Source organism: Oncorhynchus keta, chromosome 11 (genome assembly GCF_023373465.1).
Source record: "Oncorhynchus keta strain PuntledgeMale-10-30-2019 chromosome 11, Oket_V2, whole genome shotgun sequence".
NCBI classification, from domain to species: Eukaryota; Metazoa; Chordata; class Actinopteri; order Salmoniformes; family Salmonidae; genus Oncorhynchus; species Oncorhynchus keta.
The window spans coordinates 4,489,779-4,517,503 of NC_068431.1; the positions used below are offsets into that span (position 1 = coordinate 4,489,779).

General features: G+C 43.1%; 1 protein-coding gene across 1 annotated transcript in view; it reads right to left on the minus strand.

The window, feature by feature from the left end:
- Nucleotides 1-11,641: 11,641 nt before the first annotated feature.
- LOC127906216 (relaxin receptor 2-like) overlaps nt 11,642-27,725 on the minus strand; it is a 145,754-nt gene continuing 129,670 nt past the window's right edge. Inside the window, exons 16-22 of the mRNA XM_052457497.1 lie at nt 25,500-25,645; nt 24,549-24,644; nt 20,349-20,517; nt 17,568-17,654; nt 16,619-16,750; nt 14,798-14,895; nt 11,642-11,950 (exon numbers count right to left, since the gene is read on the minus strand). Of these exons, the coding sequence (XP_052313457.1) occupies nt 11,777-11,950; nt 14,798-14,895; nt 16,619-16,750; nt 17,568-17,654; nt 20,349-20,517; nt 24,549-24,644; nt 25,500-25,645 (902 nt within the window). The 3' untranslated portion in view covers nt 11,642-11,776. The remainder of the gene's footprint in view (nt 11,951-14,797; nt 14,896-16,618; nt 16,751-17,567; nt 17,655-20,348; nt 20,518-24,548; nt 24,645-25,499; nt 25,646-27,725) is intronic.

Consider the following 27,725-nt stretch of genomic DNA (forward strand, 5'->3'; position numbering starts at 1 on the left):
TTGATGGAAACAGATGGAAACAGCTGTATTGTAGAACCGTGTTGATGGAAACAGCTGTATTGTGGAACCGTGTTGATGGAAACAGCTGTATTGTAGAACCGTGTTGATGGGAACAGATGGAAACAGCTGTATTGTGAAACCGTGTTGTTGGGAACAGCTGTATTGTGGAACCGTGTTGTTGGGAACATATGGAAACAGCTGTATTGTAGAACCGTGTTGATGGAAACAGATGGAAACAGCTGTATTGTAGAACCGTGTTGATGGAAACAGCTGTATTGTATAACACCTGTTGATGGGAACAGATGGAAACAGCTGTATTGTAGAACAGTGTTGATGGAAACAGCTGGAAACAGCTGTATTGTAGAACCGTGTTGATGGGAACAGCTGGAAACAGCTGTATTGTAGAACCGCGTTGTTGGGAACAGATGGAAACAGCTGTATTGTAGAACCGTGTTGATGGAGACAGCTGTATTGTAGAACCGTGTTGATGGAAACAGCTGAAACAGCTGTATTGTAGAACCGTGTTGATGGGAACAGCTGGAAACAGCTGTATTGTAGAACCGTGTTGATGGAAACAGCTGTATTGTGGAACCGTGTTGATGGAAACAGCTGTATTGTGGAACCGTGTTGATGGAAACAGCTGTATTGTGGAACCGTGTTGATGGAAATAGATGGAAACAGCTGTATTGTAGAACCGTGTTGATGGAAACAGTTGTATTGTGGAACCGTGTTGATGGAAACAGCTGTATTGTAGAACCGTGTTGATGGGAACAGCTGTATTGTGGAACCGTGTTGATGGAAACAGATGGAAACAGCTGTATTGTAGAACCGTGTTGATGGAAACAGATGGAAACAGCTGTATTGTAGAACCGTGTTGATGGAAACAGCTGTATTGTGGAACCGTGTTGATGGAAACAGCTGTATTGTAGAACCGTGTTGATGGGAACAGATGGAAACAGCTGTATTGTAGAACCGTGTTGATGGAAACAGCTGTATTGTGGAACCGTGTTGATGGGAACAGATGGAAACAGCTGTATTGTGGAACCGTGTTGATGGAAACAGATGGAAACAGCTGTATTGTAGAACCGTGTTGATGGAAACAGCTGTATTGTGGAACCGTGTTGATGGAAACAGCTGTATTGTAGAACCGTGTTGATGGGAACAGATAGAAACAGCTGTATTGTGAAACCGTGTTGTTGGGAACAGCTGTATTGTGGAACTTGTTGATGCAACAGCTGTATTGTGGAACCGTGTTGTTGGGAACATATGGAAACAGCTGTATTGTAGAACCGTGTTGATGGAAACAGATGTATTGTGGAACCGTGTTGATGGAAACAGCTGTATTGTGGAACCGTGTTGATGGAAACAGCTGTATGAGAACCGTGTTGATGGAAACAGCTGTATTGTAGAACCGTGTTGATGGAAACAGCTGTATTGTGGAACCGTGTTGATGGAAACAGCTGTATTGTGGAACCGTGTTGATGGAAACAGATGGAAACAGCTGTATTGTAGAACCGTGTTGATGGAAACAGATGGAAACAGCTGTATTGTAGAACCGTGTTGATGGAAACAGCTGTATTGTGGAACCGTGTTGATGGAAACAGCTGTATTGTAGAACCGTGTTGATGGGAACAGATGGAAACAGCTGTATTGTAGAACCGTGTTGATGGAAACAGCTGTATTGTGGAACCGTGTTGATGGAAACAGATGGAAACAGCTGTATTGTAGAACCGTGTTGATGGAAACAGATGGAAACAGCTGTATTGTAGAAATGGAAACAGCTGTATTGTGGAACCGTGTTGATGGAAACAGCTGTATTGTCGAACCGTGTTGATGGGAACAGATAGAAACAGCTGTATTGTGAAACCGTGTTGTTGGGAACAGCTGTATTGTGGAACCGTGTTGTTGGGAACATATGGAAACAGCTGTATTGTAGAACCGTGTTGATGGAAACAGATGGAAACAGCTGTATTGTAGAACCGTGTTGATGGAAACAGCTGTATTGTATGTTGATGGGAACAGATGGAAACAGCTGTATTGTAGAACCGTGTTGATGGAAACAGCTGGAAACAGCTGTATTGTAGAACCGTGTTGATGGGAACAGCTGGAAACAGCTGTATTGTAGAACCGCGTTGTTGGGAACAGATGGAAACAGCTGTATTGTAGAACCGTGTTGATGGAGACAGCTGTATTGTAGAACCGTGTTGATGGAAACAGCTGAAACAGCTGTATTGTATGGGAACAGCTGGAAACAGCTGTATTGTAGAACCGTGTTGATGGAAACAGCTGTATTGTGGAACCGTGTTGATGGAACAGCTGTATTGTGGAACCGTGTTGATGGAAACAGCTGTATTGTGGAACCGTGTTGATGGAAATAGATGGAAACAGCTGTATTGTAGAACCGTGTTGATGGAAACAGTTGTATTGTGGAACCGTGTTGATGGAAACAGCTGTATTGTAGAACCGTGTTGATGGGAACAGCTGTATTGTGGAACCGTGTTGATGGAAACAGATGGAAACAGCTGTATTGTAGAACCGTGTTGATGGAAACAGATGGAAAGAGCTGTATTGTAGAACCGTGTTGTTGGAAACAGCTGTATTGTGGAACCGTGTTGATGGAAACAGCTGTATTGTAGAACCGTGTTGATGGAAACAGATGGAAACAGCTGTATTGTAGAACCGTGTTGATGGAAACAGATGGAAACAGCTGTATTGTGGAACCGTGTTGATGGAAACAGCTGTATTGTAGAACCGTGTTGATGGAAACAGATGGAAACAGCTGTATTGTGGAACCGTGTTGATGGAAACAGCTGTATTGTAGAACCGTGTTGATGGGAACAGATAGAAACAGCTGTATTGTGGAACCGTGTTGATGGAAACAGCTGTGTTGTAGAACCGTGTTGATGGAAACAGCTGTATGGATGGAAACAGCTGTATTGTGGAACCGTGTTGATGGAAACAGCTGTATTGTGGAACCGTGTTGATGGAAACAGATGGAAACAGCTGTATTGTAGAACCGTGTTGATGAAACAGATGGAAACAGCTGTATTGTAGAACCGTGTTGATGGAAACAGCTGTATTGTGGAACCGTGTTGATGGAAACAGCTGTATTGTAGAACCGTGTTGATGGGAACAGATGGAAACAGCTGTATTGTAGAACCGTGTTGATGGAAACAGCTGTATTGTAGAACCGTGTTGATGGAAACAGATGGAAACAGCTGTATTGTAGAACCGTGTTGATGGAAACAGCTGTATTGTGGAACCGTGTTGATGGAAACAGCTGTATTGTAGAACCGTGTTGATGGGAACAGATGGAAACAGCTGTATTGTAGAACCGTGTTGATGGAAACAGCTGTATTGTGGAACCGTGTTGATGGGAACAGATGGAAACAGCTGTATTGTGGAACCGTGTTGATGGAAACAGATGGAAACAGCTGTATTGTAGAACCGTGTTGATGGAAACAGCTGTATTGTGGAACCGTGTTGATGGAAACAGCTGTATTGTAGAACCGTGTTGATGGGAACAGATAGAAACAGCTGTATTGTGAAACCGTGTTGTTGGGAACAGCTGTATTGTGGAACCGTGTTGATGCAACAGCTGTATTGTGGAACCGTGTTGTTGGGAACATATGGAAACAGCTGTATTGTAGAACCGTGTTGATGGAAACAGATGTATTGTGGAACCGTGTTGATGGAAACAGCTGTATTGTGGAACCGTGTTGATGGAAACAGATGGAAACAGCTGTATTGTAGAACCGTGTTGATGGAAACAGCTGTATTGTGGAACCGTGTTGATGGAAACAGCTGTATTGTGGAACCGTGTTGATGGAAACAGATGGAAACAGCTGTATTGTAGAACCGTGTTGATGGAAACAGATGGAAACAGCTGTATTGTAGAACCGTGTTGATGGAAACAGCTGTATTGTGGAACCGTGTTGATGGAAACAGCTGTATTGTAGAACCGTGTTGATGGGAACAGATGGAAACAGCTGTATTGTAGAACCGTGTTGATGGAAACAGCTGTATTGTGGAACCGTGTTGATGGGAACAGATGGAAACAGCTGTATTGTGGAACCGTGTTGATGGAAACAGATGGAAACAGCTGTATTGTAGAACCGTGTTGATGGAAACAGCTGTATTGTGGAACCGTGTTGATGGAAACAGCTGTATTGTAGAACCGTGTTGATGGGAACAGATAGAAACAGCTGTATTGTGAAACCGTGTTGTTGGGAACAGCTGTATTGTGGAACCGTGTTGATGGGAACATATGGAAACAGCTGTATTGTAGAACCGTGTTGATGGAAACAGATGGAAACAGCTGTATTGTAGAACCGTGTTGATGGAAACAGCTGTATTGTATAACCGTGTTGATGGGAACAGATGGAAACAGCTGTATTGTAGAACCGTGTTGATGGAAACAGCTGGAAACAGCTGTATTGTAGAACCGTGTTGATGGGAACAGCTGGAAACAGCTGTATTGAGAACCGCGTTGTTGGGAACAGATGGAAACAGCTGTATTGTAGAACCGTGTTGATGGAGACAGCTGTATTGTAGAACCGTGTTGATGGAAACAGCTGAAACAGCTGTATTGTAGAACCGTGTTGATGGGAACAGCTGGAAACAGCTGTATTGTAGAACCGTGTTGATGGAAACAGCTGTATTGTGGAACCGTGTTGATGGAAACAGCTGTATTGTGGAACCGTGTTGATGGAAACAGCTGTATTGTGGAACCGTGTTGATGGAAACAGATGGAAACAGCTGTATTGTAGAACCGTGTTGATAGAAACAGCTGTATTGTGGAACCGTGTTGTTGGGAACAGCTGTATTGTAGAACCGTGTTGATGGGAACAGATAGAAACAGCTGTATTGTGGAACCGTGTTGATGGAAACAGATGGAAACAGCTGTATTGTAGAACCGTGTTGATGGAAACAGATGGAAAGAGCTGTATTGTAGAACCGTGTTGTTGGGAACATATGGAAACAGCTGTATTGTAGAACCGTGTTGATGGAAACAGATGGAAACAGCTGTATTGTAGAACCGTGTTGATGGAAACAGCTGTATTGTGGAACCGTGTTGATGGAAACAGCTGTATTGTGGAACCGTGTTGATGGAAACAGCTGTGTTGTAGAACCGTGTTGATGGAAACAGCTGTATTATAGAACCGTGTTGATGGAAACAGCTGTATTGTGGAACCGTGTTGATGGAAACAGCTGTATTGTGGAACCGTGTTGATGGAAACAGATGGAAACAGCTGTATTGTAGAACCGTGTTGATGGAAACAGATGGAAACAGCTGTATTGTAGAACCGTGTTGATGGAAACAGCTGTATTGTGGAACCGTGTTGATGGAAACAGCTGTATTGTGGAACCGTGTTGATGGGAACAGATGGAAACAGCTGTATTGTAGAACCGTGTTGATGGAAACAGCTGTATTGTGGAACCGTGTTGATGGAAACAGATGGAAACAGCTGTATTGTAGAACCGAGTTGATGGAAACAGATGGAAAGAGCTGTATTGTAGAACCGTGTTGTTGGGAACATATGGAAACAGCTGTATTGTAGAACCGTGTTGATGGAAACAGATGGAAACAGCTGTATTGTAGAACCGTGTTGATGGAAACAGATGGAAACAGCTGTATTGTGGAACCGTGTTGATGGAAACAGCTGTATTGTAGAACCGTGTTGATGGAAACAGCTGTATTGTAGAACCGTGTTGATGGGAACAGATAGAAACAGCTGTATTGTGAAACCGTGTTGTTGGGAACAGCTGTATTGTGGAACCGTGTTGATGCAACAGCTGTATTGTGGAACCGTGTTGTTGGGAACATATGGAAACAGCTGTATTGTAGAACCGTGTTGATGGAAACAGCTGTATTGTAGAACCGTGTTGATGGGAACAGATGGAAACAGCTGTATTGTAGAACCGTGTTGATGGAAACAGCTGTATTGTAGAACCGTGTTGATGGAAACAGCTGGAAACAGCTGTATTGTAGAACCGTGTTGATGGGAACAGCTGGAAACAGCTGTATTGTAGAACAACAGATGGAAACAGCTGTATTGTAGAACCGTGTTGATGGAAACAGCTGGAAACAGCTGTATTGTAGAACCGTGTTGATGGGAACAGCTGGAAACAGCTGTATTGTAGAACCGTGTTGATGGAAACAGCTGTATTGTGGAACCGTGTTGATGGAAACAGCTGTATTGTGGAACCGTGTTGATGGAAACAGCTGTATTGTGGAACCGTGTTGATGGAAACAGCTGTATTGTGGAACCGTGTTGATGGGAACAGATGGAAACAGCTGTATTGTGGAACCGTGTTGATGGAAACAGATGGAAACAGCTGTATTGTGGAACCGTGTTGATGGAAACAGCTGTATTGTGGAACCGTGTTGATGGGAACAGATGGAAACAGCTGTATTGTGGAACCGTGTTGATGGAAACAGATGGAAACAGCTGTATTGTAGAACCGTGTTGATGGAAACAGATGAAACAGCTGTATTGTAGAACCGTGTTGATGGAAACAGATGAAACAGCTGTATTGTAGAACCGTGTTGATGGAAACAGCTGTATTGTAGAACCGTGTTGATGGAAACAGCTGTATTGTAGAACCGTGTTGATGGGAACAGATAGAAACAGCTGTATCGATCCTCTGGGAAGAATGAAACCTGGTTAAGCTTTCCTAGTGCCCGTTGAGTCATTTAGAACACTGACAGTCATGTGGGCTGTAGAACACTGACAGTCATGTGGGCTGTAGAACACTGACAGTCATGTGGGCTGTAGAACACTGACAGTCATGTGGGCTGTAGAACACTGACAGTCATGTGGGCTGTAGAACACTGACAGTCATGTGGGCTGTAGAACACTGACAGTCATGTGGGCTGTAGAACACTGACAGTCATGTGGGCTGTAGAATACAGTGCATTCAGAAAGTATTCAGACCCCTTGACTTTTTCCATATTCTGTTAAGTTACAGCTTTATTATAAAATTGATTAAATTACATTTTTCCTCATCAATGTTCACACAATAGCCCATAATGATGAAGCAGAACAGGTTTTTAGAAATTTGGGTAATGTATTTTTTTTTAAACTTATTTACACAAGTATTCCGACCCTTTGCTGTGAGACTGAAAATTGAGCTCAGGTGCATCCTGTTTCCATTGATCATCCTTGAGATGTTTCTACAACTTGATTGGAGTCCACTTGTGGTAAATGTAATGTGATTGGACATTATTTGGAAAGGTACACACCTGACAGTGCATGTCAGAGCAAAAACCAAGCCATGAGGTCAAAGGAAATGTCCGTAGAGCATGAGACAGGATTGTGTCGAGGCACAAATTTTACCTTCCATCAGGACAACGTTCCAAGACACCGCAGGAGTGGCTTCGGGACTGTCCTTGAGTGTCCCAGCCGGAGCCCGGACTTGAACGAGATCAAACATCTCTGGAGAGATCTGAAAATAGCTGTGTTGCAACTCTCCCCATCCAACATGACAGAGCTTGAGAGGATCTATAGAGAAGAATGGGAGAAACTCCCCAAATACAGGTGTGCCAAGCTTGTACCGTCAAACCCAAGAAGACTCAAGGCTGTAATCGCTGCCAAAGGTGCTTCAACAAAGTACTGAGTAAAGGGTCTGAATACTTATGTAAATGTTATATTTCATTGTTTTTTAAAAATATGTATATATCTATATATATATTACACACATTTGCAAAATAAAAAGAAACCTGTTTTTGCTTTGTCATTATGGGGTATTTTGTGCAGACATGTGGACTGTGGAATATACAGTAACAGACATGTGGACTGTAGAATATACAGTAACAGACATGTGGACTGTAGAATTTACAGTAACAGACATGTGGACTGTAGAATATACAGTAACAGACATGTGGACTGTAGAATATACAGTAACAGACATGTGGACTGTAGAATATACAGTAACAGACATGTGGACTGTAGAATATACAGTAACAGACATGTGGACTGTAGAATATACAGTAACAGACATGTGGACTGTAGAATATACAGTAACAGACATGTGGACTGTAGAATATACAGTAACAGACATGTGGACTGGAGAATATACAGTAACAGAAATGTGGACTGTAGAATATACAGTAACAGACATGTGGACTGTAGAATATCCACTTTTTTAAACTTCTTGGGGCTAGGCCCATTTTTTCTCCACTTCCTGTCTGAATGACAGTCCCAAAGTAAACTGCCTGTAGCTTAGGCCCAGAAGCCAGGCTATGCATATAATTGGTACCATTAGAAAGTAAACACTTTGACATTTGTAGAAATGTTAAAATAAGGTAGGAGAATATAACATATGGTAGGAGAAAATCCAAATCCTTTTGAGAGACCATCCTCTTAGAATTGCAAGAGAAAGCTCATATTGGAAATGATCTCCCTGGATGCAATTCCTTTGGCTTCCACAGGGTGTCAGCAGTCTATGATCAAGATTTCAGGCTTGTAAACTTCAAAAACGAAGAAGAAATATTAGTTTTAGTAGAAGGACACAGTCTGCATGTTGAACGAGTGGATTACTCAAATCGACAGACTTTTTGGGATATAAAGAAGGATTTTATCTAACAAAACAACACTACATGTTATAGCTGGGACCCTTTGGATGACAAATCAGAGGAAGATTTTCAAAAAGTTAAGTTAATATTTTATCGTTGAATGTGAATGTATTAAACCTGTGCCGGTGGAAAAATATTTTGATGTGGGGCGCCGTCCTCAAACAATCGCATGGTATGTTTTCACTGTCATGGCTACTGTAAATCGGACAGTGCAGTTAGATTAACAAGAATTTAATCTTTCAGCCGATGTAAGACACTTGTATGTACCTAAATGTTTAAAATCTATAATATTTATTTGAATTGCACGCTCTCTAGTTTCACCCAAAGTTGTCCTGCTAGTGGGACACCAATCCTTATTAACAAAACTCAGATTTACTTTGAAGTCCAAAGTGTAGCAATGCAGGTGAAATCAGTTACTGACATGGTGGTCAAGCAGGAAGATTGGAATGGCTGTGAACCAAGAGGTTGTGAGTTCAAATCCCAGTTGAGGACATGTTGAATATTAATGACAGAGCAGGAAGATTGGAATGGTTGTGAGTTCAAATCCCAGTTGAGGACATGTTGAATATGAATGACTAAGCAGGAAGAATGGAATGGCTGTGAACCAAGAGGTTGTGAGTTCAAATCCCAGTGGAGGACATGTTGAATATGAATGACTAAGCAGGAAGAATGGAATGGCTGTGAACCAAGAGGTTGTGAGTTCAAATCCCAGTGGAGGACATGTTGAATATGAATGACTAAGCAGGAAGAATGGAATGGCTGTGAACCAAGAGGTTGTGAGTTCAAATCCCAGTTGAGGACATGTTGAATATTAATGACTAAGCAGGAAGATTGGAATGGCTGTGAACCAAGAGGTTGTGATTTCAAATCCCAAGTGAGGACATGTTGAATATGAATGACTAAGCAGGAAGAATGGAATGGCTGTGAACCAAGAGGTTGTGAGTTCAAATCCCAGGTGAGGACATGTTGAATATGAATGACTAAGCAGGAAGAATGGAATGGCTGTGAACCAAGAGGTTGTGAGTTCAAATCCCAGTGGAGGACATGTTGAATATGAATGACTAAGCAGGAAGAATGGAATGGCTGTGAACCAAGAGGTTGTGAGTTCAAATCCCAGTTGAGGACATGTTGAATATGAATGACTAAGCAGGAAGAATGGAATGGCTGTGAACCAAGAGGTTGTGAGTTCAAATCCCAGGTGAGGACATGTTGAATATGAATGACTAAGCAGGAAGAATGGAATGGCTGTGAACCAAGAGGTTGTGAGTTCAAATCCCAGTGGAGGACATGTTGAATATGAATGACTAAGCAGGAAGAATGGAATGGCTGTGAACCAAGAGGTTGTGAGTTCAAATCCCAGTTGAGGACATGTTGAATATGAATGACTAAGAACCAAGGGGTTGTGAGTTCAAATCCCAGTGGAGGACATGTTAAATGTTAATGACTAAGCAGGAAGAATGGAATGGCTGTGAACCAAGAGGTTGTGAGTTCAAATCCCAGGTGAGGACATGTTAAATGTTAATGACTAAGCAGGAAGAATGGAATGGCTGTGAACCAAGAGGTTGTGAGTTCAAATCCCAGTTGAGGACATGTTGAATATGAATTTCTAAGCAGGAAGAATGGAATGGCTGTGAACCAAGAGGTTGTGAGTTCAAATCCCAGGTGAGGACATGTTGAATGTTAATGACTAAGCAGGAAGAATGGAATGGCTGTGAACCAAGAGGTTGTGAGTTCAAATCCCAGGTGAGGACATGTTAAATATTAATGACTGTATACAGAAACATACACAAAGTAGCCATGTATGACAAAATGCGTCACGTGTTTAAGTTGAAAACACTGTGTGTTCATCATAACGACTCACCTTTGTCTTGCAGGGCTTGTGAATCTCTCAGAGAAAAAAATGTAATCCACATGAAACTAAATGTGAAATATCATCCTGTGAAGTGTTTCCCGAAAACGTGTGATTTTCCTGTAAGGATGTTTGTTGAAGCTGCTCTACAGAAACAGGGGCTCCTGGCCCTGTGAGCCGATCTTCCTCGGACAAGGCTTCTTGTGTACAGTCGCAGGGAAAGTGAGACGTAATACACACATTGGCACCGACCCAGAGTCGGCTAAGATACAGCTGAAAATGTACAGCACACAGACAGGTCATTCCAGGTAAGAGTCAGTAAAGGAACAGAGAACCAGGGAATTATCCCAATGTACAGCACACAGACAGGTCATTCCAGGTAAGAGTCAGTAAAGGAACAGAGAACCAGGGAAGTACCCCAAATAGCACCCTGTTCCCTATAAGGTGCACTACTCTGGGCCCTGGTCAAAAGTAATGCCCAACTTAGGAAACCGGGTGCCATTTGGTACGCAGATTTAGAGAGAAAGTTCACTAGTTCCTGCAGTGAAATGACCAAATCGCCCTCTAGTGGCGTCATGGGTGAAATGTTATCAATATTTTTCAGAATTGCATAATGAATAAACATTTTTTTTTTTAAATAAAAAATGACGCCGATAAATCCGATGTTTCTATGTCAAACGGTTTTGTTATAGTTCAGACTTCTGTGATGTACATAAAGTGTAATACTGGAATGCAAACTCAACATTGAATACATTTTCAACTCTGTTATCTGACATAACTTCTTCTATAAGCCCATCACCACGTGTGTGAGGTGTATACTTTTGTTTCAAAGTATAGATTTTATTTTAAGACTACCAAGAAACACTAATCTAGAAGGTTAAAAGGAACACACACTTGAGTAGAATATGTACAAACAAACAAAGAGAGGTTTGTTGACAAAGAGTTTACATGTAAACACACTATTCATCCTCCTCGTCCCCAACACATTTGTCTGTGTACCATTTGTGTACTGTGGAAGAGGTGAGTTTGCTCCCGTTGAAAGGCTTGGAGCTTTTGAGAACGAATAGGTTATTGTACCCAAAGGGCATTTTAATTTGCGGTAGTAATAACCCCATCCATTAGTCTCAAAACAGCCCTCTTCAGAACAGCCCTGGTCCTAACGGGCCATTCATATGCAGCGGTCTAGTTCTCTCTCACCGGTAGCAAATGAGCCATATCAGACATGCTGGGCAGATCATTAGGGGGGGCCGACGTTTTTTTCTAACCTCTCTCTCATTCATACTCTCCCTCCTCCTTTCTCACTCCCTCCTTCCCATGACGAGGCCCCCCCCACTCCTACCACCTCTCCTTCACCCGTAGCGAGGATCCATATCAGTCAGTGGTACCCGGGGTACAGTAGGTAGGTATGCTGGAGGCTGGTTGAGTGTATTCCTTGAATCCTCTATGTATACAGTAGAGGTCAGGCTCTTCCTGTTCTTCTTCAGGGTCGACCTTCTCTGCCAACGACACAGCAGGACCTCCACCTGTAAATTGTTAAACAGACGACAGAATAAAATCCATTAAAAAATGTAAATTAAATGAATATTTTTTCAGATCGATTGTCGTGTTCTCAATAACTTACCTGGCGGTCACAGCTTTTTAGTTCATCAGATTCCTCCGTCAGATGAAACCTAGTGATTGGAACTATCCTGATACTACATGTCTGTACAAGTCACATTTTGGTAGAATATTATACTGTGATAAAGGCAAAATAAAAATAATATTAAATATATAAATATATGTACTGTATCGTAGTCTATTTATATACTGTATGTGTCGTTATCTATGTGTCTTTATATATGTGTCTGGCTGGAGTGTCTACGGACATATTCAATCCCTCCCTATCCCAGTTGGCTGTCCTCACTTTCTTCAAGATGTCCACCATTGTTCCTGTACCCAAGAAAGCAAAAGGTAACTGAACTAAATGACTGTCACCCTGTAGCACTCACTTCCGTCATCGTGAAGTGCTTTGAGAGACTAGTCAAGGGATCATATCACCTACACCTTATCCTGACACCATAGACCCAGTCCAATAGATCCACAGACGATGCCATCGCCATCACACTGCACACTGCCCTATCCCATCTGGACAAGAGGAATACCAATGTAAGAATGCTGTTTATTGACTATCGCTCGGCACCACTGCCTTCATACTCTCCAAGCTCATCATCAAGGTCGGGGACCTGGGTCTGTACCCCGCCCTTTGCAACTGGGTCCTGGACTTCCTGACGGGCTGCCCCCCCCAGGTGGAGAAGGTAGGAAACAACACCTCCACATCGCTGATCCTCAACACAGGGGCCCCACAAGGGTGTGTACTCAGCCCCCTCCTGTACTCCCTGCTCCCACGCATGACTGCGTGGCCATGCACGTCTCCAACTCAACCATCAAGTTTGCAGATGACACAACCTGATTACCAGGTGACCAAGAACCCGATGGTGTTAGAGAATGTCCAGTACTTTGGGAATTTTTCCAATACCTATACTGTTTTCTCAGAAGTAGTGAGCAGAATCAATACGGGGTTCATTATTAAACACGTGCAAGTTGGATCAACGTAGAGTTAAACAGAACCTAGGCAGAATAAATAATAATAATAATAATAATAATAATAATAATAATAATAATTGAAATGACAAGTGCCGGTATCTGAGAAATATTTGATTCAATATTTCCACAACAATGGTCACTCTGACAGAGCTCTTGAACCCCTCTGTGGAGATGGGAGAAGCTTCCAGAAGGACAACCATCTCTGCAGCTCTCCACCAATCAGGCCTTTATGGTAGAGTGGCCAGATGGAAGCCACTCCTCAGTAAAAAGCACATGACAGCCCTCTTGGAGTTTGCCAAAAGGCACCTAAAGACTCTTAGACCATGAGAAACAAGATTCTCTGGTCTGATGAAACCAAGATTGAAATCTTTGGCCTGAATCACATCTGGAGGATACCTGGCACCATCCCTACGGTGAAGCATGGTGGTGGCACCATCCCTACGGTGAAGCATGGTGGTGGCAGCATCATGCTGTGGGGATGTTTTCCAGTGGCAGGGACTGGGAGACTAGTCAGGATCGAGGGAAAGATGAACGGAGCAAAGTACAGAGAGATCCTTGATGAAAACCTGCTCCAGAGCGCTCAGGACCTCAGACTGGAGCGAAGATTCACCTTCCAACAGGACAACAACCTTAAGCACACAGCCAAGACAACGCAGGAGTGGCTTCGGGACAAGTCTATGAATCTCCTTGAGTGGCCCAGCCAGAGACCAGACTTGAACCCAATTACAATTGGAAGGCTGTAACCTAACAAAATGTGAAAAAAGTCAACAGGTCTGAATTCTTTCCCGAAACGAGCGTTTAGTTACACAACACCCGATAACATCTGCTAAACACGTGTATGTGACCAATAAAATCTACTAAACATGTGTATGTGACCAATAACATCTGCTAACCATGTGACCAATAACATCTACTAAACATGTATATGTGACCAATAACATCTGCTAACCATGTGACCAATAACATCTACTAACCATGTGTATGTGACCAATAACATCTGCTAAACATGTGTATGTGACCAATAACATCAGCTAACCATGTGTATGTGACTAATCACATCTACTAACCATGTGTATGTGACTAATAACATCTGCTAACCATGTGTATGTGACCAATAACATCTCTGCTAACCATGTGTATGTGACCAATAACATCTGCTAACCATGTGTATGTGACCATCTGCTATAACATCTGCTAACCATGTGTATGTGACTAATAACATCATCTGCTAACCATGTGTATGTGACTAATAACATCTAACATCTGCTAACCATGTGTATGTGACTAATAACATCTGCTAACCATGTGTATGTGACCAATAACATCTGCTAACCATGTGTATGTGACCAATAACATCTGCTAACCATGTGTATGTGACTAATAACATCTACTAACCATGTGTATGTGACCAATAACATCTGCTAACCATGTGTATGTGACCAATAACATCTGCTAAACACGTGACCAATAACATCTGCTAACCATGTGACCAATAACATCTGCTAACCATGTGTATGTGACCAATAACATCTGCTAAACACGTGTATGTGACCAATAACATCTGCTAAACATGTGTATGTGACCAATAACATCTGCTAACCATGTGTATGTGACCAATAACATTAGATTTGATTTGATATAGCTATTTATTTACCAACGGTAAACTAAACAAAACAACAACGACAACAAAACGACAACGAGAGGCCCTAAATAGCACCCTATTCCCTATAGAGTGCACATTCCTTTTTGAACAAAGTCCCATTGGTCCTGCTACGACTAAACACTACCTGTTCTCTGAAGAAGCTGGTAGTCAGAGTGTAGAGGATGGGGTTCAGGGCACTGTTGATGGGTAATATAAAGATCACCACCCAGGATGAGATGGTACCTGGAGGAGGGAGGGAGGGAGGGAGTTAGAGGCCGGGGGACGGGGGGGGACGGGACGGGACATTCACATGGGGACTGGAGGGGAAAATGTCCCCACCACTTCTAAAAAAACAATTGTTGCGCTCCTGGTTAGAGGTGTGTGTGTGGTGTGGTGTGTAGGAGAGGTGGTGTGTGTGGTGTGTAGGAGAGGTGGTGTGTGTGTGTGGTGTGTAGGAGAGGTGGTGTGTGTGTGTGTGTGGTGTGTAGGAGGGGTGGTGTGTGTGTGTGTGGTGTGCAGGAGAGGTGGTGTGTGTGTGTGGTGTGTAGAAGAGGTGGTGTGCGTGTGTGTGTGGTGTGTAGGAGGGGTGGTGTGTGTGTATGGTGTGTAGGAGGGGTGGTGTGTGTGTGTGTGTGTGTGGTGTGTAGGAGAGGTGGTGTGTTTGGTGTGTAGGAGGGGGTGTGTGTGTGTGTGGTGTGTAGGAAGGGTGGTGTGTGTGTGTGTGGTGTGGTGTGTAGGAGGGGTGGTGTGTGTGTGTGTGTGTGGTGTGTAGGAGGGGTGGTGTGTGTGTGTGGTGTGTAGGAGGGGTGGTGTGTGTGTGTGTGTGGTGTGTAGGAGGGGTGGTGTGTGTGTGTGTGGTGTGTAGGAGGGGTGGTGTGTGTGTGTGGTGTGTAGGAGAGGTGGTGTGTGTGTGTGTGGTGTGTAGGAGGGTGGTGTGTGTGTGTGGTGTGTAGGAGAGGTGGTGTGTGTGTGTGTGGTGTGTAGGAGGGTGGTGTGTGTGTGTGTGTGGTGTGTAGGAGAGGTGGTGTGTGTGTGTGTGGTGTGTAGGAGGGGTGGTGTGTGTGTGTGTGGTGTGTAGGAGGGGTGGTGTGTGTGTGTGTGTGTGTGTAGGAGGGTGGTGTGTGTGTGGTGTGTAGGAGAGGTGGTGTGTGTGTGTGTGGTGTGTAGGAGAGGTGGTGTGTGTGTGGTGTGTAGGAGGGGGTGGTGTGTGGTGTGTGTGGTGTAGGAGGGGTGGTGTGTGTGTGGTGTGGTGTGTAGGAGGGGTGGTGTGTGTGTGTGGTGTGTAGGAGGGGTGGTGTGTGTGTGTGGTGTGTAGGAGGGGTGGTGTGTGTGTGTGTGTGTGTGTGTGTGTGTGTGTGTGGTGTGTAGGAGGGGTGGTGTGTGTGTGTGGTGTGTAGGAGAGGTGGTGTGTGTGTGTGTGTGGTGTGTAGGAGAGGTGGTGTGTGTGTGTGTGTGGTGTGTAGGAGGGGTGGTGTGTGTGTGTGTGGTGTGTGTAGGAGGGGTGGTGTGTGTGTGTGTGTGTGTGTAGGAGGGGTGGTGTGTGTGTGTGTGTGGTGTGTAAGAGAGGTGGTGTGTGTGTGTGGTGTGTAGGAGAGGTGGTGTGTGTGTGTGGTGTGTAGGAGAGGTGGTGTGTGTGTGTGGTGTGTTGGAGAGGTGGTGTGTGTGTGGTGTGTGTGGTGTGTAGGAGAGGTGGTGTGTGTGGGTGGTGTGTAGGAGAGGTGGTGTGTGTGTGTGGTGTGTGTGTGGTGTGTTGGAGAGGTGGTGTGTGTGTGTGGTGTGTGTGTGTGGTGTGTAGGACAGGTGGTGTGTGTGTGTGGTGTGTAGGAGAGGTGGTGGTGTGTGTGTGTGGTGTGTGTGTGTGGTGTGTGTGTGTGTGGTGTTTAGGAGAGGTGGTGTGTGTGTGTGGTGTGTAGGAGAGGTGGTGTGTGTGTGTGTGTGTGATATTTAGGACAGGGGAAGTATATACCTGGTATCTCGACCTGCAGCAGGGACAGTATCTTGACCAGGAAGATGGGGATCCAGCAGAGGGCGTCAGAGAAGACGATGAAGAAGAACCTGTTCGCTACAGCCACGTCTCTGTGTAGCCTGCTCCTCAGGTCTGTAACAGAAGAACCTGTTAGCCACAGCTAGGTCTCTGTGTAGCCTGCTCCTCAGGTCTGTAACAGAAGAACCTGTTAGCCACAGCCACGTCTCTGTGTAGCCTGCTCCTCAGGTCTGTAACAGAAGAACCTGTTAGCCACAGCCACGTCTCTGTGTAGCCTGCTCCTCAGGTCTGTAACAGAAGAACCTGTTAGCCACAGCTAGGTCTCTGTGTAGCCTGCTCCTCAGGTCTGTAACAGAAGAACCTGTTAGCCACAGCTAGGTCTCTGTGTAGCCTGCTCCTCAGGTCTGTAACAGAAGAACCTGTTAGCCACAGCCACGTCTCTGTGTAGCCTGCTCCTCAGGTCTGTAACAGAAGAACCTGTTAGCCACAGCCACGTCTCTGTGTAGCCTGCTCCTCAGGTCTGTAACAGAAGAACCTGTTAGCCACAGCTAGGTCTCTGTGTAGCCTGCTCCTCAGGTCTGTAACAGAAGAACCTGTTAGCCACAGCTAGGTCTCTGTGTAGCCTGCTCCTCAGGTCTGTAACAGAAGAACCTGTTAGCCACAGCTAGGTCTCTGTGTAGCCTGCTCCTCAGGTCTGTAACAGAAGAACCTGTTAGCCACAGCTAGGTCTCTGTGTAGCCTGCTCCTCAGGTCTGTAACAGAAGAACCTGTTAGCCACAGCCACGTCTCTGTGTAGCCTGCTCCTCAGGTCTGTAACAGAAGAACCTGTTAGCCACAGCTAGGTCTCTGTGTAGCCTGCTCCTCAGGACTGTAACAGAACAAGCTGGTAGAGATATGGTTCTGGAGAAATGAAATGTTATTTTTTCTTTACCTGTAGCGTTGATACCAGTCTTGTAGATGGAGTAGAACATGGAGGAGTAAGAGAACACGATCACTAGGAACGCTGCCAGGTTCAGACCTAGAGAGAGGGAGAGAGAGAACGAGAGAGAGAGAGAGAGAGAGAGAGAACGAGAGAGAGAGAGAGAGAGAGAGAGAGAGAGAGAGAGAGAGAGAGAGAGAGAGAGAGAGAGAACGAGAGAGAGAGAGAGAGAGAGAGAGAGAGAGAGAGAGAGAGAGAGAGAGAGAGAGAGAGAGAGAGAGAGAGAGAGAGAGAGAGAGAGAGAGAGAGAGAACGAGACAGAGAGAGAGAGAGAGAGAGAGAGAGAGAACGAGACAGAGAGAGAGAGAGAGATTAGACAGTGCCAGGTCCAGACCTCTATATATATATATAAATAAGAGAGAGATTGGATTAGACAGTGCTATAATAACTTTCCAGATCGCTCTTCTTCTTCTACTTGTATGAGTTGGTAAACAAACTTGAGGGGGTTGCATACTGCAAAGAGAGTCCAGAGAATAGTTTACCCAACAAGCATCCCTTTACCCAACAAGCATCCCTTTACCCAACAAGCATCCCTTTACCCAACAACCAATAAGCATCCCTTTACCCAACAAGCATCCCTTTACCCAACAAGCATCCCTTTACCCAACAACCAATAAGCATCCCTTTACCCAACAAGCATCCCTTTACCCAACAACCAATAAGCATCCCTTTACCCAACAAGCATCCCTTTAACCAACAAGCATCCCTTTACCCAACAAGCATCCCTTTAACCAACAAGCATCCCTTTACCCAACAAGCATCCCTTTACCCAACAAGCATCCCTTTAACCAACAAGCATCCCTTTACCCAACAAGCATCCCTTTACCCAACAACCAATAAGCATCCCTTTACCCAACAAGCATCCCTTTACCCAACAACCAATAAGCATCCCTTTACCCAACAAGCATCCCTTTACCCAACAAGCATCCCTTTACCCAACAACCAATAAGCATCCCTTTACCCAACAAGCATCCCTTTAACCAACAAGCATCCCTTTAACCAACAAGCATCCCTTTACCCAACAAGCATCCCTTTACCCAACAAGCATCCCTTTACCCAACAAGCATCCCTTTACCCAACAAGCATCCCTTTACCCAACAACCAATAAGCATCCCTTTACCCAACAAGCATCCCTTTACCCAACAAGCATCCCTTTACCCAACAACCAATAAGCATCCCTTTACCCAACAAGCATCCCTTTAACCAACAAGCATCCCTTTAACCAACAAGCATCCCTTTAACCAACAAGCATCCCTTTACCCAACAACCAACAAGCATCCCTTTACCCAACAAGCATCCCTTTACCCAACAACCAACAAGCATCCCTTTACCCAACAAGCATCCCTTTAACCAACAAGCATCCCTTTACCCAACAACCAACAAGCATCCCTTTACCCAACAAGCATCCCTTTACCCAACAAGCATCCCTTTACCCAACAACCAATAAGCATCCCTTTACCCAACAACCAATAAGCATCCCTTTACCCAACAACCAATAAGCATCCCTTTACCCAATAAGCATCCCTTTACCCAATAAGCATCCCTTTACCCAACAAGCATCCCTTTACCCAACAAGCATCCCTTTACCCAACAAGCACCCCTTTACCCAACAAGCATCCCTTTACCCAACAAGCATCCCTTTACCCAACAACCAACAAGCATCCCTTTACCCAACAAGCATCCCTTTACCCAACAAGCATCCCTTTAACCAACAAGCATCCCTTTACCCAACAAGCATCCCTTTACCCAACAAGCATCCCTTTAACCAACAAGCATCCCTTTACCCAACAAGCATCCCTTTACCCAACAACCAATAAGCATCCCTTTACCCAACAAGCATCCCTTTACCCAACAAGCATCCCTTTACCCAACAACAAGCATCCCTTTACCCAACAAGCATCCCTTTAACCAACAAGCATCCCTTTAACCAACAAGCATCCCTTTAACCAACAAGCATCCCTTTACCCAACAACCAACAAGCATCCCTTTACCCAACAAGCATCCCTTTACCCAACAACCAACAAGCATCCCTTTACCCAACAAGCATCCCTTTAACCAACAAGCATCCCTTTACCCAACAAGCATCCCTTTACCCAACAAGCATCCCTTTACCCAACAAGCATCCCTTTACCCAACAAGCATCCCTTTACCCAACAACCAATAAGCATCCCTTTACCCAATAAGCATCCCTTTACCCAATAAGCATCCCTTTACCCAACAAGCATCCCTTTACCCAACAAGCATCCCTTTACCCAACAAGCACCCCTTTACCCAACAAGCATCCCTTTACCCAACAAGCATCCCTTTACCCAACAACCAACAAGCATCCCTTTACCCAACAAGCATCCCTTTACCCAACAAGCATCCCTTTATCCAACAAGCATCCCTTTACCCAACAACCAATAAGCATCCCTTTACCCAACAAGCATCCCTTTACCCAACAACCAATAAGCATCCCTTTACCCAACAAGCATTCCTTTACCCAACAACCAACAAGCATCCCTTTACCCAACAAGCATCCCTTTACCCAACAAGCATCCCTTTACCCAACAACCAACAAGCATCCCTTTACCCAACAAGCATCCCTTTACCCAACAACCCTCCCTTGTACCAACAAGCATCCCTTTACCCAACAACCTTCCCTTTACCCAACAAGCATCCCTTTACCCAACAAGCATCCCTTTACCCAACAACCAACAAGCACATCCATGCTGTAACACACACACACTGTACCCAGGAATATGCCGATAGAGTATCCTTTAGCAGTGGGCTTCTCCTGTCTGTCAGAGTGTAGGGGGAAGCAGACCCCGTTACGACCATAGTAGTTCCCAAACAGGTCCTCGTTCATCAGGGGAACTACGGCGATGATGAACCCCAGCACCCAGATAGATAACAGCACCACCTAGTGGGAGGAGATGGTAGCACTAAAGGACACTGGATACTGTAGAATACAATAGAACAGAATAGAATACAATAGAATATAAGATAATAGAACAGAATATAAGATAATAGAACAGAATACAATACAATAGAACAGAATACAATACAATAGAACAGAATACAATACAATAGAACAGAATACAATAGAACAGAATAAACATACTAGAATAGAACAGAACATAATAGAATAGAACATAATAGAATAGAACAGAACATACTAGAATAGAACAGAACATAATAGAATAGAACAGAACATACTAGAATAGAACAGAATATAATAGAATAGAACATACTAGAATAGAACATAACATACTAGAATAGAACAGAACATAATAGAATAGAACATACTAGTATAGAATAGAACAGAATAGAACAGAACATAATAGAATAGAACAGAACATAATAGAATAGAATAGAACATAACATATTAGAATAGACTACAACAGAATAGAACATACTAGAATAGAAAATAACAGAATAGAACAGGACATATTATAATAGACTACAACAGAACAGTATAGTAGAATCGAATAGAATAGAAAAGAATACAACATACTAGAATTTAACATATTAGAATAGAACAGAACATACTAGAATGGAAAACACTAGAATAGAATAGAATTGAATAGAACAGAATAGAAAAGAACAGAACATACCAGAAAGGAACATACTAGAATGGAAACACAGCGGTCTCTTTCTCAGATGAGCTCTGTATACACACCAATACACACCAATACACACCAATACACACCAATCCACACCAATCCACACCAATCCACACCAATACACACCAATACACATCTATACACACCAATACACACCAATACACACCAATACACCAATACACACCAATACACATCTATACACACCAATACACACCAATACACATCTATACACATCTATACACATCTATACACACCAATCCACACCAATACACACCAATACACACCAATACACACCAATACACACCAATACACACCAATACACACCAATACACATCTATACACACCAATACACATCTATACACACCAATACACACCAATACACACCAATACACCAATACACACCAATACACATCTATACACACCAATACACACCAATACACATCTATACACATCTATACACATCTATACACACCAATCCACACCAATACACACCAATACACACCAATACACACCAATCCACACCAATACACATCTATACACACCAATACACACCAATACACATCTATACACCAATACACATCTATACACATCAATACACATCAATACACATCTATACACATCTATACACACCAATACACATCTATACACCAATACACACCAATACACATCTATACACCAATACACATCTATACACATCAATACACATCAATACACATCTATACACATCTATACACACCAATACACACCAATACACATCTATACACATCTATACACATCTATACACATCTATACACACCAATACACATCTATACACACCAATACACACCAATACACATCTATACACACCAATACACACCAATACACATCTATACACATCTATACACATCTATACACACCAATACACACCAATACACATCTATACACACCAATACACATCTATACACACCAATACACACCAATACACACCAATACACATAAATACACATCTACACACACCAATACACACCAATACACATCTATACACACCAATACACATCTATACACACCAATACACATCTATACACACCAATACACATCTATACACACCAATACACATCTATACACATCTATACACATCTATACACACCAATACACATCACTACACACGGATACACACCAATACACACCAATACACATCAATACACACCAATACACATCTATACACACCAATACACATCTATACACACCAATACACACCAATACACATCTATACACACCAATACACACCAATACACATCAATACACACCAATACACACCAATACACATCTATACACACCAATACACATCTATACACATCTATACACACCAATACACATCTATACACATCTATACACACCAATACACACTAATACACATATATACACACCAATACACACCAATACACATCTATACACACCAATACACATCTATACACACCAATACACATCTATACACACCAATACACATCTATACACACCAATACACACCAATACACATCTATACACACCAATACACATCTATACACACCAATACACACCAATACACATCTATACACATCTATACACATCTATACACATCTATACACACCAATACACACCAATACACACCAATACACATCTATACACATCTATACACACCAATACACACCAATACACATCTATACACCAATACACATCTATACACATCAATACACATCAATACACATCTATACACATCTATACACACCAATACACACCAATACACATCTATACACATCTATACACACCAATACACATCTATACACACCAATACACATCTATACACACCAATACACACCAATACACATCTATACACATCTATACACATCTATACACATCTATACACACCAATACACATCTATACACACCAATACACACCAATACACATCTATACACATCTATACACATCTATACACACCAATACACACCAATACACACCAATACACATCTACACACACCAATACACACCAATACACATCTATACACACCAATACACATCTATACACACCAATACACATCTATACACACCAATACACATCTATACACATCTATACACATCTATACACACCAATACACATCACTACACACGGATACACACCAATACACACCAATACACATCAATACACACCAATACACATCTATACACACCAATACACATCTATACACACCAATACACACCAATACACATCTATACACACCAATACACACCAATACACATCGATACACACCAATACACACCAATACACATCTATACACACCAATACACATCTATACACACCAATACACATCTATACACATCTATACACACCAATACACATCTATACACATCTATACACACCAATACACACTAATACACATATATACACACCAATACACACCAATACACATCTATACACACCAATACACATCTATACACACCAATACACATCTATACACACCAATACACATCTATACACACCAATACACATCTATACACACCAATACACACCAATACACATCTATACACACCAATACACATCTATACACACCAATACACACCAATACACATCTATACACATCTATACACATCTATACACATCTATACACACCAATACACACCAATACACACCAATACACATCAATACACACCAATACACATCTATACACACCAATACACATCTATACACACCAATACACACCAATACACATCAATACACACCAATACACATCTATACACACCAATACACACCAATACACATCTATACACACCAATACACATCTATACACACCAATACACACCGATACACATCTATACACATCTATAGACACCAATACACATCTATACACACCAATACACATCTATACACACCAATACACATCTATACACACCAATACACATCTATACACATCTATACACACCAATACACATCTATACACATCTATACACACCAATACACACTAATACACATATATACACACCAATACACACCAATACACATCTATACACACCAATACACATCTATACACATCTATACACATCTATACACACCCATACACATCTATACACATCTATACACACCAATACACACCTATACACACCAATACACATCTATACACACCAATACACATCTATACACATCTATACACACCAATACACATCTATACACATCTATACACACCAATACACATCAATACACACCAACGTCATATCAATATACATCAGTATACACTATACACATCACTAGCACAGCGATATGACCTTGTTATAGCAGGTTTAAGTAGCGTTATAGCAGGTGCATGTAGTGTGACTCACCGCAGTCTGTAGTTTTCCAGGTCTCAGGTGACTGAAGGGAAACACGATGACCAGGAACTTCTCCACAGTCAGGTAGGTCAGCAGCAGAACAGATACCTGGAACAGAGTGACAAACACACAGGTCAGACAGGACAGCTGACTACAGTCTGTCTGTCTGTCTGTCTGTCTGTCTGTCTGTCTGTCTGTCTGTCTGTCTGTCTGTCTGTCTGTCTGTCTGTCTGTCTGTCTGTCTGTCTGCCTGCCTGCCTGCCTGCCTGCCTGCCTGTCTGTCTGCCTGTCTGCCTGTCTGTCTGCCTGTCTGTCTCTGTGTCTGTCTCTGCCTGTCTCTGTGTCTGTCTCTGCCTGTCTCTGTGTCTCTCTGCCTGTCTCTGTGTCTCTCTGTCTGCCTGTCTGCCTGCCTGCCTGCCTGTCCGTCTGCCTGCCTGCCTGTCTAAAGGGACTCAGGCTGCTAGAACAGAGTGATCCTCCAGACTTCTGGGGAAGTGTTAAAATGCACCAGGATGAGAAGAAACAGTTGAAAATCGCAGTCTGAGTCGCAAATGGCCCTCTGCCTCCTAACTCCTAAATGCCCCCCCTGCATCCTAAATGGCCCTCTGCCTCCTAACTCCTAAATGCCCCCCTGCCTCCTAAATGGCCCCTGCCTCCTAAATGGCCCCTGCCTCCTAACTCCTAAATGCCCCCCCTGCATCCTAAATGGCCCTCTGCCTCCTAACTCCTAAATGCCCCCCCTGCATCCTAAATGGCCCTCTGCCTCCTAACTCCTAAATGCCCCCCCTGCATCCTAAATGGCCCTCTGCCTCCTAACTCCTAAATGCCCCCTGCATCCTAAATGGCCCTCTGCCTCCTAACTCCTAAATGCCCCCCCTGCATCCTAAATGGCCCTCTGCCTCCTAACTCCTAAATGCCCCCCCTGCATCCTAAATGGCCCTCTGTTTGCGCGTGTTAATTCACCTCTGAGGAGAGCATAGCCAGGAATCCGATGGTTCGACATTCCACACTCTCCATCCACAGGAGAGCGTTACGATTGTACTCCCCTCGGAACTTCACATCAAACACACCGACAAAGAACAGGTACACACCCATGAGACAGTCTGCACCTGAGGGGGGAGAGGGAGAGAGAGAGAGAGAGAGAGAGAGGGGGGGAGAGAGAGAGAGAGAGAGAGAGAGAGAGAGAGAGAGAGAGAGAGAGAGAGAGAGAGAGAGAGAGAGAGAGAGAGAGAGAGAGAGAGAGAGAACGAGAATGAGAATGAGAACGAGAGAGAGAACGAGAGAGAGAGAGAACGAGAGAGAACGAGAGAACGAGAGAGAACGAGAGAGAGCGAGAGAACGAGAGAGAGAACGAGAGAGAGAACGAGAGAGAGAGAGAACGAGAATGAGAATGAGAGAGAGAACGAGAGAGAACGAGAGAGAGAGAGAGAGAACGAGAGAGAGAGAGAGAGAGAGAGAGAAAGAGAGAGAGAGAGAGAGAGAGAGAGAGAGAGAGAGAGAGAGAGAGAGAGAGAGAGAGAGAGAGAGAGAGAGAGAGAGAGAGAGAGTGGATTAGACAGTGCTATAATTACGTTCCAGATTGGTCTTCTTCTACTACTTGTATGAGTTGGTAAACAGGGGGGGGTGTATACTGCCACCTAGAGGGTGTTGTTTGAATAGGAATAAAAGCCAAGGTTGACGATCTTCTACCACCTGCAGTTATGGAATGTTTGCTCACAAAATTCTGATGGCTGATCCCTCCTAATGACCTGGATGGAATTATGGGGCGTACGTTGGACTAGTAACCGAAAGGTTGCAAGATCGAATCCCCGAACTGACAAGGTACAAATCTGTCGTTCTGCCCCCGAACAAGGCAGTGAACCCACTGTTGCTAGGCCATTATTAAAAATAATAATTTGTTCTTAACTGACTTGCCTAGTTAAATAAAGGTAAAATAAAACATAAATGTGATCCTTCCTTAACCAAGAGGAAGTCCCACCCAGTGTACTACTTCAAAATGATGAATGTTCTCAATGGCGCTGCCCCCTCACCTAAAAGACACTAGAGGCCTCTATCTCTCTGATTAAACCCTTCTTCCTCTTCTCACTATGTAGCAGTTCAATGCTCAGTTTCCACATTAGTGTTCTCATGTGTGTCTGATGACCAGTTTCCAGCTTGTTAGACTGTCTTAAGAATTAGAGGGAGGGGGTAGAGAAATAGGGGTAGAGAGGGAGGGGGTAGAGAAATAGGGGTAGAGAGGGAGGTAGGAGGCATTTAACAGATATTTTTATTAAATGGTGTCACGGTTGAAGAAGGAGAAAAGGTGCAGCGTTCATGATATTTATTAAACTGAACAACAACCCACCACAAAACACAGGTGGGAAAATGGCTGCCTAAGTATGATTCCCAATCCCAGTCCCTGATTGAGAACCACACCCGGCCAAAACATAATATAATATAATAATAATAATATATGCCATTTAGCAGACGCTTTTATCCAAAGCGACTTACAGTCATGTGTGCATACATTCTACGTATGGGTGGTCCCGAGGATCGAACCCACTACCCTGGCGTTACAAGCGCCATGCTCTACCAACTGAGCTACAGAAGGACCACCCTAGAAATAAAGAAACTAGAATGCCCACCCTAGTCACACCCTGGTCTAACCAAAATAGAGAATAAAAGCCTCTCTATGGCCACGGCGTGACAAATGGATATGTGACTTATTAATGTAAAGGATACAGATATAAATATCGTATTTATATAATATACATATATAATATATATTAATATATATATTTATATAAATATTACTTGATAATAACTCAAAAGATGTGAAATAGTATTTTTCTTTGTCGTGTTCCCTTCCATACTGCAGTGTTTGATTTAATGCATTCTGGGAATTTTTTTCTGATATTTTAAAAATATATAAAGAGAATTATGAATTATTGTAGACAACCCACAAGACGACCTCAGAATATTTCCAGGACCATTGTAATTATAAAACATGTTTTTTTAGAAGGAAGAATGTTTCAACCTTATGCTACACGATAGTTGTAACCGTACTTATCTTTTGTAATAATAATTGTAAATAAAAATACATACATGATGTCAACATAAACATTACTATGCTGATGTGTAGAAAGTAAGTCATTTAAATTGTATTAAGTTCTACTTCATTTATTTTCCACGGGACGGTTAAACTAACGT